Source organism: Coffea eugenioides, chromosome 5 (genome assembly GCF_003713205.1).
Source record: "Coffea eugenioides isolate CCC68of chromosome 5, Ceug_1.0, whole genome shotgun sequence".
In the NCBI taxonomy this organism is placed as follows: Eukaryota; Viridiplantae; Streptophyta; class Magnoliopsida; order Gentianales; family Rubiaceae; genus Coffea; species Coffea eugenioides.
Window position 1 is genome coordinate 1034259 of NC_040039.1, and position 10690 is coordinate 1044948.

Consider the following 10690-nt stretch of genomic DNA (forward strand, 5'->3'; position numbering starts at 1 on the left):
GAGTTGCAGTCTGTTCCTAGATTTCTTGTATGGTGCTTGTAGCAATTTTTTCGTTTTCCTTTACGTACAAAAAAGTATGAATAAAAATAAAACTATGACACTTTGACAAATTATTCATGATTCCGTTCTCGAAATACTAATTTATAGCTCTAATTAATCACAACTCACTCTCATGATAGATTGGCTATTACTAGCATTAGATTCCTCTACTCTCGTAGTGAAGATTTAAAACTAATTCATTTATTACATGAAATGTTTAAGAAAAATCCACTTAAGTACACTTCTACTCTTATAAGTCTACTCCTTAAATTCCATTTATTCCCTTTCTATTATTGTTACCAATTTTCATTGATTAACAATAAGTAAATGACTTGCAATTGGTGATCAAACAATCATAAGAGTTAAAGCATGAATAAATAGATAAGATAGTACAAGATGCAACAAGAGTAAATTACATTCATCGCATAGTTAAGAAATCATTAGTTTCATTTGCGCTCTAGATCTAGAGTTTAGTTCAACATAGAAAATAAAGTAGATAAGTACAAAGATTCATTGCAACTGTTGATATTGATCAAAATAAACAAAAAAGCTAAGAAAAGTTTAGCCAAAAGGTGACCGTGTCTATACTCTCACTATTACATACATGATAACTAATATGAATTTGAGATTTGAGAGAGTGTCCCATGCATCGAAATTGATCTGATAATAAAGATTAATATTATCATTTTTTAATATTATTTGAGTGGAATCTTAAAAGTCGGAGAGATCACATCGTGCACGTAATCTGATAAGGGACACCATTGGAATAAAAAAAAAATTACGGACCACTAAGACAAATAATTAGGTTACAACTTGACAAATCTTTTTCATAGACTATGATACAACCAATGAATGAGGTAGGCTGAAATAATAGAGAGCTTGAATACTTATCTTCACCTACTGCAATGTTTAATTGCTTGTTTAGAATGTGCATTTGGACGAAATCTAATCTAATCTAATCCTTTCACACTCCCCATTTTCTTAGAGATTTGCATTAAAGATTGTTCAAAGTATCAATCACATATTCACATGCAAGTAAATTGACAGCACTGAAAATTTAAAGACTTGCGTTCCCTTGATGTCCTATCACGGAGCATTTTTCTACTAATTTCGGTACCGTTTTTAGAAGTGATTGGGGGATAGTGGAGTCCATAACTGCGCAGAGTGGACATCACATGCTTCTGGTTTTTTAACTGTGCAGTCTGCTGCATGGAAGCTCAGGAAAGTCGGTGCCTGGCTTTGATTTCGGTGTAGATGCTGTGTTACTTTGGATTACTCGCCCTTGGAATTGACGAAGAGTGTCTTGACACTAAAAAGCAATCAGAAAGCAAAAAATAAATGAAAAAAAGAGACACCACTATATTTATTGGCTCTTCAAATACCAGCATTGGCTACCCCTTATTGTTAATTGATCAGGCTAAATTGAGCTACGGGAAGTGCGTATAAGGAAAGAGGCTGCCTAAAACCATGGAATGCGCTTCAAATATCAGGCTTCCGGTCATAAATTTAACGGAGGAAATCCTAAGATCCGGAAAAGATTCTTGGACTGAAGCGCGAAACATTGTCACACGGGCATTTGAAGAGTATGGCTGTTTCATAGCTGTTCATGATAAGTATCCTTCAGAGGTTAGTGATTCCATGTTCTCTGAGCTGCAAGATTTGTTTAACCTCCCGTTGGAGATTAAAGTCCGAAACACTTCTCAAACTCCCCTCATTGGTTATGCTCGGCCAAGACCCAACGTGCACCTCTACGAAAGCCTGAGCATTGAAGATGCAACAAATCTTGAAGCAGTCGAGAAGTTCGCAAATCAGATGTCGCCCTCCAAAAATAACCATTTCTGGTAAACTTGTTTCCATTAATATGTAATTCTTCTTATAGTTTATTGCTACTATGCATTATTCATATCCTAAATGCTTACCTTTTTTTTTTAATATTTTTTTTTTTTTTTGAATATGCCCTCCCACGACTAGCGAACTGTTTCATTGCTATGCAAATCAAGTAGCAGAATTAGATAAAATGGTGAGCAAATTTGTGTTTGAAAGCTATGGTGTGGAGAAGTACCACGAATCTCATGTGGGATCAGTGACTTATACTGTTAGACTCATAAGGTACAGGGTACCCGAACAGAATGAGGTGAATGTCGGCGTTGCTCCTCATACTGACAAGAACTTCATAACCATACTTCAACAGAATGAAGCTGATGGTTTAGAAGTTCAGTTGAAGAATGGAAGCTGGATTCCTATTGATTTTCCTCCTTCCTCCGTAGTAGTCATGGCTGGAGATGTATTCTCGGTGAGATATTTTCTTTTTTGTCATTAAATGTGCAAGCCTGGATCATATTAAACTTGATTAGTTACAACATTGCAATCCTCTAAAAATCCATGTTTTAAAATTCCATTTTCCTTTTCAAATCATTTCCCTTTGTCATGAATATACCGGGACAATTTTTATGTGTTTTCACCTGGAACAAAAATGAAAACAAATATGCAGAAGAAAGATTAGACAATAACAATATATTAATACTCAAGTGTGGAGGGTTGAGACACGGATATTTCTGTTTTTCTTTAAAGTGATTCAAGCCTCTATAAAAGAATAAACTCTAATGCATATTTCTATTTCTCTTTAAAGTGATTCAAGCCTCTATAAAAGAATCAACTCTAGTGCAGCAGGTTTTCTAACTTGTCATTTCCAAGATACACCATTTCAGCCATACTTACTAACACTCTCTTTAGACTACACAACTAGGAGAGTATACCTTTATAAATGCCTTATTTTTTTCTTGTCTAACTATGATATAGAAAATAATGAATTTAGACACAAAAGACATAAACTGTTGTAGGAGAATTTTTCTATCTCAACTATGCATATATATATATATATATATATAGGTGAAGAAAAGTTAGATAAACATAAACTATATTCCTAATAAAATACTAAGTAAATGCTGAAATTATTGGCCATTCAAAACATATTCAATTTTATATTGTAGGTTACAAAAAACTTATTGTAATTGAAAAATCATAATTTCACATTCTTTGGTCAATACCCATTCAATCCAAATTTGAATTGTAAGTTACAATACCTCGAAGTAATTGAAAAGTCATAATTTCATATAATAAATCTTCAGGAAAAATCATTCAAACACCTATAAATTTCAGAAAATTTCAATAATTTAATTGAGAATTTAATTATTTTATTAAAATACTACAACATTATGTAAAAAGCAAAAAACAAAGTTAAAAAACTTTGGTTCAATTAGAAAACTTGATTCAATAATGGCTTCGCCATACATTATCTAAGTTGGATGTGTTATGGTCAAATTAAAACGAAAAGGAAAAAGGCCTCACAGATGTTACTACCTTAATCATCTAGAATATTGGCATGGCATTTGTGCCATAACTTTCGGTATTTTTTTTTGTAAATGCTGACTTGTATAGTGGATATTAATACATTGATTGTATACATTTTTGAAATGCAGGCGTGGAGCAACGGTAGAGTGCATTCCCCATTTCATAGAGTAACTATGAAGGGAAAAGAAAGGCATTCGATTGCACAGTTCGCCTATTGCAAGAAATTGGTAGAGACACCAACAGAGCTGGTTGATGATGAACACCCCTTATTATATGAGCCATTGGACAATTTTGGTTATCTCCGATTCTTGAGCACAGATGATAATTGGAATACTCCGAATCCACTGAAGGCCTATTGTGGCGTCTAAAACACCAGACGCATCGATTTTTATGGATGAAAAGCTTTTTCTTCTTTTAAGTCGATGTTTATTCTTCTCCCCTATTGTGCCCACTTTTTCTTGAAAATGTTAGGGGAGTAGCTTTCTCCAGGATTAATCTATGAAATAGTAGTGTTTATTTTAGTGTGCTATCTGTTTTGTACCTAGAAGAAATAAATAAGGGAAAAGAAAGAAATTGGAGGGATACAAATAAATAAAATTTGGCAAGTAATCTACTGTTCAATCAAAAGGATTTGGAGGTTGAGGCATCTGATGAGATATTTTCTTTCTTTCCATTTCAATCTCTTTTTTTTTTTTTTGTCGAAACGTTAGCTTTATATATATAGCCAATAATTTACAGTAATTGGACAAAGGTCCAACCAAAAGGACAATCTCAGTTGGACATAGTTCAGCATAAATTATCTAAACTGACAAATACAACTTAATCACGTGATACACATATTAATCACTAAGCAAGATTACTGTACTCGGGGGCCCTCAAAATATCTGCTGATTTGGTGGCCTTTTGTTAAAAGCCAATTGTGATGAGACTTTTCTGCCCACGGTAGCAGCAGCAATGCCAGGAGGTCAACTGTGTTCTGTGGGGATGCACAAAGACAAACAGCAAAATGATGCACTGAGCACCGGAGAAAGCCGGTTTTGAGTGGATGAAATAATGCAATACACTTTAAAATTATAATAAAAACCCTCTTAAAAATGTGTTCATCGTCTAATGGGAAAGAACTTAGCAGCATGAAAATACCAGCGGTGGCTAGGCCTTACTGTTAATTTGGTGGTCAAGCTAAATTGATCCCCCGGGAAGTGCATACAGGGAAAGAGGCTAAATTGAGGTCGGACCCTCGTCCTGCAGCTCTTCTCCGCTGACATACTAATAACTTTTTGTTGTCCACAGTCTTATCTTTATTTTATTGGCTGCCGACAGTTTATCTTCTTTCTCATTGGTCTGATTGAATTCTCCTTATCTTCTTGGAATCTGTCTTTTGTATTATCCGAGACACCTTTTGAATTATACTCCATTTCATTAGGTCTTGTGCAAATGGTCCATCAAACGGAAACGGTGCTGCTGTGTCTGCGCCCTTTTGTCTTGTTTTGAGAAAGTTTACGTACTGCTGAACCATCTCCGGATCCTTCAACGTGCTCTTGAAAAAATCATTTACAGTACCAAATTTTGTAGATATATTTATTTAGCTGTTGGAAGATTCTTTTTTTTTTTTTTACTTGCTATTGAAAGATTCTTTGAAAGGTCCTTTTGAAACCTCTTTAATATGTCATTTTAACTTTTCTCCGGTTTGAAGAAATTTTAGGGATAATTTCACTCAACTCTCCTGAAATTTTAATAATTACGCAGACCTTCCTTGATCCAATCAAATGACTAAAATGTCCTCCATATAATATTTAATTCATAAAAAAACATTTAAAGTCAAAAAATACTTCTTATTATTCTATTTGTCATTTCCTAACCTCAAAGAACAATTTCCATCAATTTCCTCGAGTCATATGCTCTAAAGTCTAAATCCACATTTCACGCCCTCAACGGGAGCAAACGAGATCGTATTCTCAATACACTAAGCATCGAGCTACGCTGCAAATTCCGTCTAGTTCAATTTCTTCACGGCCCTACACAAGTTTTAGCCGTATGCTATAAATCCACATCCTACACCCTTGATGGGAGCAGATGAGATCGTAGTCTTCTCAATACACTAAAAATGCATCGAGCTAGCGCTGCAAAATCCGTCCAGTTCAATTTCATGGATAACCCAAAGTTGCAAAAACTTCCTGTCATCAATTCCATGGTAAAGGGTTTCATGTGAATTTATACTACTTGAAAGATCGATTGTGTTAGTAATTGAACCAAATTAGCCTGCATGTATTAAACGTGCAAAGTGTTTAAAGTCAAATTTCACCTCACGGAAAGTGTCTTTGTAAATTTAAGGGCCAAGAGTCTACTTGTCATACGATGGGAGCAAATGCTCATAATAGGAAAAGAAAATGCTTACAATTGGCTTTGAATCTGTTTCGAATTACAGTTTGTTCTCCCACTGAATTGTGAAACAATTCTTAGCATCATGGCTGTTATACCAGTTTGGTGAAAAAAATAAATAAATGAAAAGAATCAACTATGGAGCATTTCTAACATCATTATTAAGTTGCAAATTGACTTTATTTGGCCCACAACATTTTTTACCTATCATTTGAGTAACTTATATTTAGAAGTATTTGCTTAGAGAGATTTTTTGGGTTGCCCCAACTGAAAAATATTTTTAGCTCATTGTCTAAAACAAGGTGAATATTTTTGGGTTGGGAGCAAAATTAAATAAATTGAAGAAACATTAAAAATGCAAGGTGAAAAACCGTTCTTATTATAATAAACAAAACAGTTGCACACCACAAGAAAGAGGAAAAATAAAACAAGAATAAGTATGCGATCGCATGTGACGTGAACATGTATATCAATGACCTCATTGTAGTAACGACAATTGTTCTCTAGTAGAAGAACTTTTATAACCAGCAGCTCTTGGGCTGGTGGCCACCACCAAGCACTTAAGGCTTTGGTGGGGTGGGAGGCAAGGTTTCCACTCTTGTGGGTAGTGCACCCGTCTGATCCGGTGGTGGTTCTGTCCCCATCAGTCTCCATAGGCTCAGTTGAACCTCCCCAGTAGATAGAGTAGGAGTAGGAGTAGGAGTAGAGATGACAATCGAAAAAAAAAAAAAAAGAAGAACTTTTATATTTGTTTTCTAAAATAATTTTGATATAGTTATTCTTTTTGTCCTCTATATGTTTTAATTAATCGATATTTTTTGTCCTCTAGAAAGCGCCCTTATTTGCAAAAACAAAAATCTGGATAACCAAGCTTTTTTTTTTTTTTTTTTTTTTTTTGCAGGCATGGAGCAACAGCAGAATACAACCTTGTTTTCATCGAGTTTTAACGAACGCGAATGCAAAAAGATTGTCATTGGGGTTGTTCTCTTTCAATAGTGGGGTCATACACATCCTCAGGAGTTGATTGATGATGAACATCCACAGCGCTTTAAGTCATTTGATAGCCTGGGATTGCTCGATTTCTTTCTCGAAGAAATGCGAATGGGCCTGCCAACTGATTCTACCACCAAGAAATATTGTGGTCTTTGACTTTTAAAATCTCTCTCAAAATCTCACACACACACACATACATACACACACTAGTGAGTAGGCCGCGTATCGATCAAGCTGGCAAGCATCAGCATTTTCAACCAGCTGGTCATAGAGTCTCTGAAGTTCTCTCACAGCGCCTAACTACAAATCCATTTCAGAAGGTGTTTGACTTTTAAAAGACAACATAGAAGACTCTGACCATACGCTTCTCACATAGCACTGAAGTGATTTGCTTAAACATCATCCAAAATTTCTTTCTTTTAAAACCTATGTTCTTTTGAAAGCTATATCTGTTTGGATTGCTATTTTTAAAATTTTTTTATAAAAAAAAATATTATAGTGATTTGATGTATGTGAAATAAAAAAATGATTGAAAAATTTATTTACGAAAAATAAAAAATATAAAAATTGTCTGATAGAAAATCCCAATCCAAACAAGGCCACGAAAGAAAAGTACAAGTAGCAAAATTTTTACCTAACATCTATTTAACTATTCAAATTATATGTAGCCAGTACGTCTAAAAAATGCAGCACATTTACACATGATATGAGCAAGCTAAGATATCATTTCTAGTTTGCCATTATTGTTACAAGCTAACCAGAAAAAATCTTTTGAAAGGAGAGTAGCTCAACCAGGTGTAGATGCAACAAACTTAACAAGAGTACAAGCGATAGGATTACTATTCTTAAAAGAGCAAATTATCCGGATGGCCACTAAATTTATGCAATCGTCGAGTTTTGATCACTAAACTATTAAAAGTCTGGTTTTGGTCACTGAAATGTATAAAATTAAGATTCAAAGCCATTCCGTTAGATTTAGGCGTTAAGTTCAAGAAGGAACGTTATTCAAGGGACAATTTAGGAAGTTCATCAGCAAGAACAGCTTCGTAGACAAATCCATTGTTCCCCCTACCAAGCTCATTGAACTCCTTGAAACCATTGGTGGTATCCTTCAGTTCTGAAAGCCGAAACACTTGGGCAATCCCAGGACATTGGACCACACATGGAGGAGGATTTGGATCACCATTGGACCACACCGAATGGCTACTTTGTCAACCGAACCCGAACTTCCAAACGACACCGTTTCGGTGGCGAATTCTCCCATAGTACTAGAGGTATCTCCCTACGGCGCTTCATACGTACACGGGTCAGCGTTGCAATTTTGGTTTGTGCCCAGGGAAGTACTCCTGCGATGCACAGGATAAAGGACTATAAGATGAAGACCCAGATGGGTCAAAGATCGGGTCGGATTAGTTAAAGCATGCATCGCAGGGCTGGCATTGGAGCTAGTTGATTTGGCTACCCTAGACCTGGCAATTGGGCGGGTTGGGCGGTTTTGGGCGGGTTGATATTGGGTTTTTATTTAAATGGGTTATACCCAACCCGCCCAACTTTAAATTGGGTTACTTTTGGGTTGGGTCATATTGGGTCATCTCAAACCCATGACCCAAATATGACCCAATATATTAATTAATAGATTTTGATACATAAATTCTCTTAAATATATTTTTGCATATAAATTTTTTTTTTCACACACATAAACACATTTTCACACACTAAAACAATTTTGGTCCAAATTGAATATAGCATGAAAAAATGTTATACCAATATTAAACAAGATCCAATCACTCCTTAATTAAATTGAAACTTGATAAGAGAGATACAATTCTCAACCAATTAGTTCAAATATCACTATCCAATTCATTTGAAAATTCTTCAAAAAATTAACGCAACATTAGAACAGGTCCAATGACAACACAACCATCAACTAGTCACCAATAAAGCACATTCTAATCCTTCAACAACTCATTGAGGAAAGATAAATAACTACTGAACACCCCAAAAATGCTAGAATTCAAAGCTGAAACTAATTTGCTTTATGGAACTTGGGCAGCATTCAAACCCAGTGATATAACAAATGGACATATACTGGAACATCTGCAGCAAAAATAAGATGGCAAGTATTAGCAACCAACAAATAAGTAGAAGCAACGGAAGAATTGGACACACTAAAGACAACCACATTCTAAATAAATACATGGATATTATTCCACAGAGGGTAGCACATTCTTAAGACTTCGCAGTCAGCAGTTCATAGTGGAGCCAAAGATCATGCTATTACGAAAGTCAAATTAGTTGTTAATACCAATCTTAGATCATTGTATCATGTTTCACTAATAATGCTTTTGGCAGGTCAAAGAATCAACATCACAGAGGTAAAAAATGCCAATAAAGCTGACATATTGCTCGGAAAAAGACATGCACTCTGAATCAGCTTTTGTAGTGAATCACTAGTGATAATACCCAAACCTGGTGGCAAGACAAAGAAGTATTCTACGACAACAAAAGTGAAGCTTGAAAAATCATGACATTCCATGACCATACCCATTATACACCAGGAGCACAAATCACAACTCTAACTAAAATAACAGTAGAAAGCAATAACAAGTATTCTAAAATATCGAGTTCACATGACATACTTACTAAGTATCAACATTTGAAGATGCATCTTGTTCAGCACTTAATCTACTAATATCAATTCCAAGATCTTGCTCCTCGTCTTCTTGTTCAACTTCAAAATCTTTATCAAGACACTCTAAAATTTAGCAGATTTAATCAACCAATGCAGAAAATAATTAAAGAGATCCTAAGCTACTGAAAATTCACAGTCAATGCAACAAAATATCTAATTTACCTTCACTATTATACAACCAATCTCGAGAACACAGTAGTGCCTCCACATTATCCGGCAACATAGAAGTTCGAAATTTTCCAAGAATTCTCCCACCATGACTAAAAGCAGACTCAGACGCGACAGTGGTAATAGGAATACTTAAGATATCTCGAGCCATAAGTGAAAGTTCAGGATATCTAATTCTACTCTCCTTCCAATAAGTCAAAACATTCAAATCTGGTTGTTGCTTACGATCGACTAGTCGCTCCTCAAGATACAACTCCAACTCAGATTTGTTACCACTTGCCTCTTGTTGAGATTGGTACACATCAAAACCCTACAAATATCATAAATATTGAACGTTTAAGGTTATATAAATTGAAACAAAATACAAAAACATAAGAATCAATTTTACTCACATCCATGAGATCTCTAGTTTGTCCATTATCACCATTAAAAGTACTCTCCATTGGTGCAGCAGTAATACCAGTGTTGGTCTTAGAGTATTCTTCGAACAAACGAAACAACTTTTGTTTAATACTAAGAACCTTTTCATCCCGTGATTGAGGATCCAACACAAAAAAACAATATTCCACAAACTGGAGTTTGTAACGAGGATCCAGGATAATGGCAAATGATAAGATAACACTATAGCAGTCCCAATACTTTTGAAATTTGGTCTTCATATTAGAAGCCATCTCACTAATAAAAAAATCTGGACTATTGGCCTCTTTGTTTAAGAGACATTGAATCTTCCAAACATTGGGAAAGTATAAGTTAGCTGTGGGGTATTTACTTCCCGAGAACAAAAGTGTCATATCATAGAAAGGCCTCAAAAACTCTGCAATCTTTTCGACCCTCTGCCATTCCTCTTCTAAAGGACACAACTTGTAGTCATCATCTACATCTTGAAGTCGAGAAAATGCATGTCTAAAAAGTAAGGCCCTCTCAAGCATCAGATAGGTAGAATTCCATCTAGTTACTATATCCTGTCGCAATTTCTTATTTGTCTCCAATGACAGTTGTTTCACCAATTCGGCAAACTTTATGACCCTACTTTCAGATCCTTTCACATACTTTACACTTTCTCTAATT

The 10690-nt window shown here is 35.2% G+C and overlaps 2 protein-coding genes across 4 annotated transcripts; one reads left to right on the plus strand and one right to left on the minus strand.

Moving 5' to 3' along the window:
- Nucleotides 1–1193: 1193 nt before the first annotated feature.
- LOC113770601 (probable 2-oxoglutarate-dependent dioxygenase AOP1) lies at nt 1194–4036 on the plus strand. Its single transcript, XM_027315116.1, has 3 exons — nt 1194–1880; nt 2011–2332; nt 3519–4036. Exons 1-3 carry the CDS (start codon nt 1507–1509, stop codon nt 3756–3758), a joined length of 936 nt encoding a protein of 311 aa, XP_027170917.1. The 5' UTR covers nt 1194–1506; the 3' UTR covers nt 3759–4036.
- Nucleotides 4037–8621: 4585 nt separating this feature from the next.
- LOC113772606 (zinc finger BED domain-containing protein DAYSLEEPER-like) lies at nt 8622–10295 on the minus strand. Of its 3 annotated transcripts, none has more exons than XM_027317247.1 (4): nt 10015–10295; nt 9617–9932; nt 9406–9502; nt 8622–8859 (listed from the first exon to the last, which is right to left on the minus strand). In XM_027317247.1, coding segments are annotated over exons 1-4 (693 nt in total). In that variant the 5' UTR covers nt 10294–10295; the 3' UTR covers nt 8622–8858. The 3 variants fall into 3 exon arrangements, with proteins under 3 accessions (XP_027173048.1, XP_027173046.1, XP_027173047.1); XM_027317245.1 differs by having other exon boundaries at nt 9406–9517; XM_027317246.1 differs by having other exon boundaries at nt 9402–9517.
- Between the last annotated feature and the right edge of the window lie 395 nt (nt 10296–10690).

Bases quoted from the DNA above. Each gene is read 5' to 3' on its own strand.
- LOC113770601 (XM_027315116.1), top strand. From the start codon at position 1,507: ATGGAATGCGCTTCAAATATCAGGCTTCCGGTCATAAATTTAACGGAG. The intron at 1,881-2,010 runs GTAAACTTGTTT...TCCCACGACTAG, and splicing joins TCCAAAAATAACCATTTCTG to CGAACTGTTTCATTGCTATG. The intron at 2,333-3,518 runs GTGAGATATTTT...TTTGAAATGCAG, and splicing joins TGGCTGGAGATGTATTCTCG to GCGTGGAGCAACGGTAGAGT.
- LOC113772606 (XM_027317245.1), bottom strand. From the start codon at position 10,293: ATGGCTTCTAATATGAAGACCAAATTTCAAAAGTATTGGGACTGCTAT. The intron at 9,933-10,014 runs GTGAGTAAAATT...TGATATTTGTAG, and splicing joins AAACTAGAGATCTCATGGAT to GGTTTTGATGTGTACCAATC. The intron at 9,518-9,616 runs GTAAATTAGATA...GCTAAATTTTAG, and splicing joins TTGGTTGTATAATAGTGAAG to AGTGTCTTGATAAAGATTTT.